Source organism: Atta colombica, unplaced genomic scaffold (genome assembly GCF_001594045.1).
Source record: "Atta colombica isolate Treedump-2 unplaced genomic scaffold, Acol1.0 scaffold18, whole genome shotgun sequence".
NCBI classification, from domain to species: domain Eukaryota; kingdom Metazoa; phylum Arthropoda; class Insecta; order Hymenoptera; family Formicidae; genus Atta; species Atta colombica.
In genome coordinates this window covers 883,861-895,213 of record NW_017259271.1, presented here as the reverse complement: position 1 = coordinate 895,213, position 11,353 = coordinate 883,861, and the positions used below count along the sequence as shown (strand labels likewise).

At 33.5% G+C, this 11,353-nt stretch overlaps 1 protein-coding gene across 2 annotated transcripts in view; it reads right to left on the bottom strand.

The window, feature by feature from the left end:
* Nucleotides 1-3,036: 3,036 nt before the first annotated feature.
* The window catches only part of LOC108686431 (tyrosine-protein phosphatase corkscrew-like), a 34,579-nt gene continuing 26,262 nt past the window's right edge, over nt 3,037-11,353 (bottom strand). Inside the window, exons 9-11 of one of the 2 annotated variants that reach the window (XM_018191742.1) lie at nt 6,451-6,667; nt 4,051-4,202; nt 3,037-3,228 (exon numbers count right to left, since the gene is read on the bottom strand). In XM_018191742.1, coding sequence (XP_018047231.1) covers nt 3,073-3,228; nt 4,051-4,202; nt 6,451-6,667 — 525 coding nt within the window. In that variant the 3' untranslated portion in view covers nt 3,037-3,072. Of the gene's footprint in view, nt 3,229-4,050; nt 4,203-4,894; nt 4,968-6,450; nt 6,668-11,353 lie in introns of those variants that run through there. The other variant, XM_018191743.1, reaches the window with a different exon arrangement.

Here is an 11,353-nt window from a genome sequence, read left to right as displayed (position 1 = left end):
TATATATATATATATATGAAATATCCCTGTAGGCGTAATCTTGAAACTTATGACTCTATCCTGACTCATATTTCCTTTAAAAGAGTGTTTGCTAAACAAGAATCAAATATATCTCCACAAATATAATTCGGATTTCGAATATTGACTAAAAAAAAGTTCAAATCTCTATAATAGAATTTCAATTTTAATAAAATTATAATTAAGTTTGAGTCTTCATTGAATAAAGTAAATATCTAATAAATAAAGTTTTAAATATTATCTTTATTATTGTCTTGTCAAGACTTATACATGGCAACAAATGTAAGCAAAAAAAATGAAATATGCCAGTAAATATTTGTAAATGATTCATTTCTATAAAAATAAAGCTGGAATCACATGTATGCTCGATTTCTTGAATGATAAGCATACATGCATACTGCTATGCTTATTTTGATGCATGCAGTTCACGTTTGACAAATAATTATGAAATTAGAATTGTTCTTATTCTAAAGACGCTGAATAACTACGTTCAGCAGAACACAAGTAGTTTTGCAACCGTTATGATTGGGTTTTTTCAACAACATACACAGGAAACACGATGTTATATTGCTCGATATTATAAAAAGCTAAGTAGGAGCGGATAAAATATATCAATGTACCAACTTTTCAAAAAGTTATTTGGTAGCCTATTCATTTTGCAATAAAACCTTCAAAAATCGCCAATTCTGATAAAATTATAAATCTGCAAACGATATGCGAGCAATCTTCTCAATTGTTTGGAATGTTCCATCCGTTCGTTGGCCAACTTTGAAGTAGTATCGTCTATATCTTAAATAATATATTGACTGCACATCTGTATCAAGTATTTAAAGATGACTCATGAAGAATGAAGAAGCCAAAACAAAAGAAGTCAAACGTAATCTCTAGAATTTTTATACAATTAATATATCATATTATAGATCTTTTATACATACTTAATTGTTTTACTAACTTATTCTTATGTGTCCTTCACATCTTCGTATTATTTTTTTTTAAATTAAGAGTCCTGTACTTCTTGTTACTTGATTTTAAAAAATTATATTAGGTGTACAACTTTGCTTCCTATAGATGGCTTTAGCGGTAAGTGGTGGTCGAAATAAATAAATCATAGACGTCATACAATAAACTTGGGCATCTGTCAACATAACCTCATAGAAACATTAGTCGATTTGTGTCTGCATCATAAAGTTATTCTCGATTGAAAATGTTAGTTTACGAGCCAAATTCTCGTCATTTGCGGGAGGTTTTAATTTTTTGCTTCAATATGAAGAAATCTGCGGCTGAGGCTCATCGAATTCTCTCAAATATTTATGGTGAGGCCGCTATTAGTGAAAGAACGTGTCGTGAGTGGTTTCAACGCTTCAAGAACGGTGATTTTGACGTCCAAGGTCATGCTCTGTATTTGGTGGGACCAGCTCGGCGTAGTGTATTATGAACTGTTAAAACCGACTGAAACAATCACAGGCGATCGAACGCAATTGATGCGTTTGAGCCGAGCATTGAAAGAACGGCCGCAATACAACGAGAGACACGATAAAGTGATTTTGCAGCATGACAATGCTCGACCCCATGTTGCGAAAGTAATCAAGACATACTTGGAAACGTTGAAATGGGAAGTCCTACCCCACCCGTCGTATTCTCCAGACGTTGCTCCCTCTGACTATCACTTGTTTCGATCAATGGCACACGGCCTGACTGACCAGCACTTCCGGTCTTATGAAGAAGTAAAAAATTGGATTGATTTGTGGATAGCCTCAAAAGATGACCAGTTTTTTCGACGCGGGATTCGTACGCTACTCGAAAGATGGGAGAAAGTAGTGGCCAGCGATGGACAATATTTTGAATCATAAATGTATAATCAATTTTTTACAATAAAGCCTCGAATTTTGGAAAAATTCGGCGGAAGCAAAGTTGTACACCTAATACTTAAGTTTAAATAAGAATCATAAATCTATTGATACGCTAAATATAATTATAAGAATAAGAAAACTACAATGCATTCTGATATTACATTACGAAACTAAACTGTGTTCTAACAAGTATCTTACACAATGGAACACAGTGTAAGTATTCTGTGTTCTAGTTGGAAAACAGCTTGTTTGCTAAGATAGGATCAGTCTTCTAAAAGTATACTCCAATCAGCGCGAAGAAAAACTTCCAATATAAATAATTGCAAAATAAAAAATGTTTTGTTGAATAATCTGCTCATATGACTGTTCTTAATCATTTAAGTGATGCAACGAAATAAGCTATGAAATAATGCATAAGAAATACTAAATTCAAGCAATAAAAAGTATTGTTGATTAGAAAGTTCGCGTATATCTCGATAAGAGATCAATCGAATCTGATACTCGATTACGTTCAAATTTCATTTTTCTTTATGTAGATAGAACGGAATGTCAAGTGCAGCGGAGTATCCATACTTAGTTGTTAGGGATACGAGAACAAAAGATTCCAAATTCAAGATCTCTTTGATCAATTTTTTCACTGCTTATTTACTATTGATAATGTGACATCAGGCTTACAAGATAACGCTAACAGCAGTATATGGAAAGATATATCATGTTAATATAAGGACTTTCCGCCTTTTTGATGCATATCAGTATGCTGCGCTCAATGAACTATTCTAGCAAGCATAAAACATAGCAGTATACATGCTTGTCATTCAAGAAATTAAATATGGTGTGATTCCAATTTAAAAGATTATAGCTTGATAAACATATAAGCTTTTTTTCTTCTACAACTTATGTATATATTTTTTGTATAATATGTGAATATTCACGATCCAACTATTTAAAAAATATCATGAGTACGTACACAAAAAAAAGTGTGTCAATAAAAAGAAATTTAATAAGAGAGGCAAAATTCAAAAGTCAATCTCTTGGCAAAATACATTTCTGCAAATCTCAGAATATGTATTACGTTCTCCTTATAATATTACTTATAGTAACAGAGAAATAGAAGATAGAAAGAGAAAGAGAGAGAGCAAAAGAATAACAAAGCCTCTTCTTTGCTTTCTCGAATATATACGAAACCGATGGAACCGAAAAAAAATTACTTTGGCCTCAAACCATAATTGAGTGGTGATGTTGGAGGGATTGTTAGCGTATAAGTGAGAGTAGAAGTTTCGTTCACAACAGCAGTCGTGGAAGCGTTCGTCTCGCTTTTGTAACGAATGTTGGTGTATTCTCTACCTAACTGAAGTGATTTCTATAAAAAAAACAAATTAATTAAAAAATATGTATGGGTTCTCTGTTAAATCGGCCACCCCTCTGCTCATTTCCATTTTTGAGATAAAATTCTTTAAAAGAACTTAAAATTTTCCTTGAAATGTCTATTTTTCGATGCCGACGTTTTTGAAAATTCAAAATGGTGGACTCAAAATGACGACTAGAATAAAAAATGACATTGGAAAAATTAATGACATCATGAATAAAACGTGCACGATGTAGAGATCTGATTCGTGTGCATACGCGCGACAAAATTTCAAATTATAATTCAATCATTCTTTTCCCGACAAAGGATATCGCGAAAAAATCTACGGTAGGAATATTATTATGCGTTAAAAACAATTTAGAATTTCTACAAGATAATAATATAATTTAATAAGTGTTGAAGCTTTATATTACCTTATAAGCAATACTAAGAAAATTAATTTTCGATAATTTGAAATTTTATACGCAAATTCTTGATAACCACTGGATATCGTGAAAAAGGATTGATTTCAACGTAATTTTTCGTTTTGATACGCACACAGACCTCTATATCACATCGTGCATGTTTATTCATGATATCATTCATTTTTTTCAATGTGTCTTTTGTCATTCCAATCGCTATTTTGGGTCTGCCATTTTGAATTTTCGAAAACGTACAGCATCGAAACATAAATATTTTTAAGGAAAATTTTAAGTCCTTTTAAAGAATTTTATCTCAAAAATTGAAATGGACAGGAGGGAGTGGCTGATTTAACAGAGAACGCCCCACATATGTCTATAATTGTTTATGTTATAACATGATAATAAAATTTAGTACCTGTTCTGCTTGCATTCGTTGAGACACAGTCTCAATATAATGTAGAACAGCAAGATAGACAAATTTATATTGCGCCTCTGTTTGGACCATTCCTGATCTTCGCGCACGTACTCGCTGTACTGTACGTTGAATATCAATTTCACAATCCAGTCCTAAATAAAAAATTAAATAATACGTTATTAATGTATATTATAATAAATAATATATATCATAAAAAGTAAATTAATAATCATTTCACAATAAATCATAAAAGATTGTCATTAGTAATATGCCATTGATATTATTATATGCCAAATATATTTAGTAAATATATTTAGCGTCTTTAATTATACAAGAGCTTAACTCTCACCGTATATATGGGGGGTCATTTGTATCTAGGTGATTTTTAAAATTATGGATATTTTGAAAACAAGTAAATACAGATATTCTACTTCTAAAAAAATTGTGAGATGGAGGAAGATGCCTATGAAAGCCCAGCAGTGGACATCATTTTTTTGCTGTGTAGCGGATAAATGACTCCTGTATACACTTAACACATATTTGTCATACAAGTAATTTTTATTTCCCCACTGTGCGCCGGAGACTGAGTTAATAAGCGAAATAGATATTAGTGAAGTAGTACAGTAACTCTGTAAGGTTTTATAATTGATATTTGCTTAATTACTCTCTCCATTTTCTTCGATTTAGGAGATTCGTATTATATTTATCTATAGTCCTTTAGTCTTTGAGCGAATTTCTAAATACCACTTTTGCACTATAATTGAAACTGTGTTGTCGCTTCTTGTCTAGCACATGTTCAAACTAACTTCAAATGCAATTATCTTTTGAATATGTCTAGTTACTTCCCCCCTTCCTTAAAATGATACGTATGTATAAAGAATATCATTATCTTAAAATAGTAAAAGCTTCAAACAAATCTAAAAAAAGTTGAGAAAAGTTATAAATCAAAAGTTATAAGTTTGCGATACAATCATCTTAAGGCTCCTGAGTAATTCTGAATAATCGCCGAGACCATGTTGGAATTGTGATGTTAGAAGCAAAAAATGACACCTTAATTTATGTTACATGTCATTTGTAGATAAAGACAATTTGGATAAATTTAAATGGCAAGATCGCTTTAAAACACACATAAGCACGAACCCATATACATGCATGTTCTCGTTTTTAGCGCGCCAAGAGCAAACGAGAGTAGTCCTTTTCGTTCTAATTTTTGTTTCTAGCCACCAAAACTGCTTTCTTGGCAACCTCGGCCGCTCGGCGTATATCAGCAAGAGGCGAGGGGTATTCTAAATAACAGTAAATTTTAATAAATTGTAGTAATAGTATACCTCTTTCATTAATCCAGAATAGTATAAATCATGTCAAAACGCAATAGTTTACGAGATATTTGATTGTTTATGATTTTTGATGCGCGTTATATACCTGCTTCATAAGCTCAAATAGCAAAAAATTCGTGTGGTCGAGTGCAATACGATTGGAACACTGGAGATCCCAAGATCGAATCCTGCTTTTTTTGCCTTCTTTTCAGTTTCTTTTCCGAAATAATCTAAGTAATCAAGTTAATAATAAACATTATTAGGTCAAAAAGAGAATATAATTATAAATTGTTATGATTTCTCTTTCTTATTCATATATGGATTGATGATAATAATATTATAAATTATTATAATATCATATGATAAAATTATAAATAATTTTTTATTTTTTATTCAATTGGAAAGCAAAATGATTTTTTTCTACACTTGTTTTAAAATTTCCATACATAAATTGTTTCAAAAATTATATAAAAATATTTGATCTAATATACATTTATTACTAATTTGATTACGTATTTCGGAAAAGAAACTGAAAAAGAAAACAAAAAAAAAAACAAGATTTAATCTTGAAATCTCCAACATTTCAATCTCATATTTTACGAGCTCGATCATACGAACTTCTTGATATTCGAGTTTATGAAGGGGATATATCATGCGGAATATATAAGGGGATATATATTCTATACTATTCTGGATTAATGGAATGAATATACTATTATTACAATTTATTAGAACTTATGTTATTTAGAATGCCCTTCGCCCCTTATTGATATACACTCAGAGCGACCTAGAGATTACTGAGAAAGCATTTTCGGTCAATTGAAACACGACTAAAGCGAGAAGGACGACTCACTGTCTTCGCTTTCGGCGCACCAAAGGCGAGCACACGGATATGGACTCGTTTTGTGTGTGTGTGTGTGTGTGTGTGTGTGTGTGTGTGTGTGTGTGTGTGTGTGTTTATTGATTTCGCCAGATTGCCGTCTGATTCTGTGCTACCACCGTCAAAGTTCTTAACTGAGTACTCAGGAACTTTAATAAGTGCTAAAAAAATATATGGGTGAAGGTTAATTGTCTCTATACTTACCATGGCGTTTAATTTGATCTAAAATCATGTCGATAACAATAAATGTGCCAGTCCGGCCAATTCCAGCACTACAATGAACAAGAATTGGTCCTATGCATGGTTCATCCTGATCTTTTGGAACCAAAGATGCCGCAATTGATTCTTGCCTGGCATTTACATCATGTAAAAAGTTCAGTACACAACCAGGATCTGATGGAACACCGTGATCAGGCCACGCCTTAAATCAAATATAAAAATTTAATTCTGATCTTATTTTATACAATTCATTACACAGAATATGTTGATTATATTTAATTACATAATGTTAATTAATAAAATACACTTCATAAATTTTTTTTCAATATGCAAATAAAATATCACTCGAATTAATAACTTGTTAGAAATTTATTCGGTAACAACTATATCGAACAAGACACCTCGCTTCGATGATTTTGATCTTGATGTATTATCAAGATTATGATCTTGATTAACCTTCGACAGTTTTATCAATCGTTAAAATGTTACTAATAAAATAATTTTTATAAAAGGAATGTAATTTTTGAACATAAAAAATATTAGGAGGCATGATAGTGTATCGGTGCTAAGATAAGCGCAGCGACAGTGTTCCTTTACGCAAGTTGCGGGAAATTGAGATTACTGAATCTCAATAACGGCTGAATCGATCAAATTCTATATATACTCAATCGATAGCTTCCACTCGAATTGTATAATAAAAGTGCTTTTTTTTTTACGTGCCCTACGAGCAGAGATATTGCGACGCAAAGTCTTAATATGAAACTTTTAAAGATACATCGTCGTTATTGTCATTATCATTGGGCGCGTTCAAGTTATCAATGCGGCTAAACTTGCTCGCCGAGCAAATGAGCGTAATTGTTACTTAAAGATCCAACCAATCATATTCAATTGCATGCCTAACCGCTTTATCGTCTTGAACTCGTCCATTATGTTGTTCATGTTCAACGTCCAGCCAGAATGTACTGTTGGACATTTTGGCGCAAGAGTGAGCTAGTGCTGGTACAAAAAGTGGTTTAGTGCTGCATAGTTTCGGAAACACTGCCAATATTGAATGTAGCCATTCTCTGCATTTTGTACTTATATCTATATAATGTAACTTAATATTTAACAAAAGAAGGAAACAAAATAATATGCTGATATTGGTAATTAAGCTAGAAAATGATAAACAAAGCGATTTTTGACTCGATCTCCATTTGTTTATAATTTAATATAATATAATATATAACAAAAATAGATCGAACGAAAACAAAACTACAATTGTTAACAAAGCTGGAAGATGATAATGATAAAGCGATCTATTCGACATCGATCTCCATTTGTTTATAACTTAATATTTAATAAAAAGAGATCGGATGGAAATGAAATTATAGGCATTTTTCAGTATATTATCATCTTTCTAATAAAATATTTGAGTAAGCATCAAATTATTAAAATTACTTGTCAATTTAATTCGTGATATTACTACAATAGTTTAATTGCGTTTAAGTCCGGAAAACCAATTCGACGCGCAGTTATATATATATATATAACGTTTTCCTATAGATAGCTTTAGCGGTAAGTGGTGGTCGAAATAAATAGGTCATAGACGTCATACAATAAACTTGGGCATCTGTCAACATAACCCCATAGAAACATTAGTCGATTTGTGTTTGCATCATAAAGTTATTCTCGATTGAAAATGTCAGTTTACGAGCCAAATTTTCGTCATTTGCGGGAGGTTTTTTGCTTCAATATGAAGAAATCTGCGGCTGAGGCTCATCGAATGCTCTCAAATACTATGGTGAGGCCGCAATAGTGAAAGAACGTGTCGTGAGTGGTTTCAACGCTTCAAGAACGGATTTTGACGTCGAAGACCGGCGGTGGAAGAGAGAAGGTTTTCGAAGATGCAGAATTGGAGGCATTACTTGGAGAGCAAGACTCGTGTCAAAATCAAGAAGAATTCGCACGATCATTGGGAGTGACTCAACAAGCCATTTCAAAACGCCTCAAAGCCATGGGAATGATTCAGAAGCAAGGAAATTGGGTGCCGTACGAATTGAAGCCGAGAAATGTTGAACGGCGTTTGTTTGCTTATGAACAGCTGCTTGAAAGGCAAAGAAGGAAGGGATTTCTGCATCGCATTGTGACTGGGGACAAAAAATGGGTTCATTACGATAATCCCAAGCACAGAAAATCATGGGGAGTTTCCGGCCATGCTTCCACGTCGACGGCCAAACCGAATATTCACGGCTCCAAGGTCATGCTCTGTATTTGGTGGGACCAACTCGGCGTAGTGTATTATCAACTGCTAAAACCGACTGAAACAATCACAGGCGATCAGTATCGAACGCAATTGATGCGTTTGAGCCGAGCATTGAAAGACAAACGGCCGCAATACAACGAGAGACACGATAAAGTGATTTTGCAGCATGACAATGCTCGACCCCATGTTGCAAAAGTGATCAAGACATACTTGGAAACGTTGAAATGGGAAGCTCTACCCCACCCGCCGTATTCTCCAGACGCTCTCTCTGACTTCATCACTTGTTTCGATCAATGGCACACGGCCTGACTGACCAGCACTTCCGGTCTTATGAAGAAGTAAAAAATTGGATCGATTCGTGGATAGCCTCAAAAGATGACCAGTTTTTTCGACGCGGGATTCGTACGCTACCCGAAAGATGGGAGAAAGTAGTGGCCAGCGATGGACAATACTTTGAATCATAAATGTATAATCAGTTTTTTACAATAAAGCCTCGAATTTCGAAAAAAAACGGCGGAAGCAAAGTTGTACACCTAATATATATATATAGTACACATACAGGAATATCCCATTTTAATGTCTCACTCCAAATAACTTTTTTATTGGGAGTATAAATTAGTTCGATCCGTTTTCCTAAAGATAGCTCCAGCTGTTGTGAATAGTTCATAGTGACAACTGATTTTGGCGGTTTCAGAGAGGTTAAATATCTGTTAATAATATTCAGTTTATATCGCTTTGAGTTTCATACAAGAACTTTGATTTTTACTGTGTTTGAAATGTCGAATTTTGTGTTAACCAAGCAGCATTTGCGGGAGGTTTTGATTTTCTGCTTTAATTGGAAGAAAAGTGCGACTGAAACCCATCGAATGCTTGTCGAAGTTTATGGTGACACTGCTCCAATTGATAAATCATGTAGGGAATGATTTTGACGTTTCAAGGATGGAGATTTCAGCGTTGAAGACAAGCTCGCTTTGGACAGTCAAAAAAAAAATTCGAAGACAAAGAATTAAAGGCATTACTCGAAGAAGATCAGAGTCAAACGCAAGAGGAGCTTGCAGAATCGTTGGAGGTAACTCAACAAGCCGTTTCTATACGATTGAGAGCCATAAGAATGATTCAAAAACAAGGAAATTGGATGCCTTATGAATTGAAACCGAGAGACATTGAAAGGCGATTTTTCACTTGCGAACAGCTGATTCAAAGACAACAGAGAAAAGATTTTTTGCATCGGATTGTGACTGGAGATGAGAAGTGGATATTCTATACAACTTCAAGAAGAAAAAATACTACGCTAAGCCCGGCCATCGATCTCAACATCAACAGCATGGCCGAACATTCAAAGATCATGCTCTGTATTTGGTGGTTTAAAAGGGTCTTGTTTACTATGAGCTGCTGAAACCTGGCGATTCCATTACGGACGATCGGAATCGGCTACAATTGATTCGTTTGAGTCATACATTGCGAGAAAAACGGCTGGAATACGAGTAAAGACATGATAAAATTATTCTTCTTCATGACAACGCTCGGCCTCATGTCACTAAAAAAATATTTGGAAACGCTTAAATGGGATGTTTTACTGCACCCGCTGTATTCTCCGGACATTGCTCCTTCTAATTACTGGTTGTTCCGAAGGGTGCAGCAAGTCACCGGTTCATTTCTTTCGCAGAAATCGAAAATTGGCTCCAAAATTGGATCGCCTCCAAAGATGAATCATTTTTTCGAGATGGAATTAGAAAATTGCCTGAAAGATAGGAAAAAGTAGTAGGCAGCAATGGATAATACTTTAATTGATCTGTTCATTCATTTTGTTTTGAAATAAATGCACAAAAAATGGACCGAACTAATTTATACTCCCAATATTTTTGGTCTTAGAAAAAAATGTTTCAGACAAAAAATTATATGGCTTTGAGGGGGATATAAGATAGTGTCATTAATTTAACCACAGTATATACAGTAATGCAACTCTCCTGATTTTATGTTGTCCAAAATGAAGTGCGCATGCGCGAAATAAATAAGTATATCCAGTAATGTCATCTAAACTTCTATCTCACTTCTTTCTTTTTCCGTTCTCTCTTTAGGGTCATTTAAATGTTCGAATAGCTGAAATACGGATCAGAGAAAGAGATAGAATTCATGATTAGTTCAGTTTAATTAGTTTAATTTAGTTTATTGCGAAGCTTCATGAGAAAGACTATATGTTAACAGAGTAATAGACACAAAATATGATACAATAGACTATAGTAGACATAACATAAAATAAAATACATTAATAGCTTGCAAATGGTTAAGCATCAGCAAAATTGCTGTTATAAAGTCCACCAGCAACAAAACCGGAAATAAGACAACAATGCAATGAGAGATAAACCATTAACTAAAATCATACACACATACCTGCAAACATATCAATTTATAATATCAGTCTCGCTTAAATACTTAGTGATATGTATATATGCTGGATTGCTTTCATTTTAGCTAGAAATCTGCGTTCTATGTGATGCAATTCTAATAATTTATTAAAACGCAAGCAATCTAGGAAAACAAGCATCATATGCTGTAGATGTTAATTAAAATAATTTACAGTATAATATTTGTATCATACAAATTTATTATATAATTTTCTTATTTTTGTATTTTTTTTATTTTGCA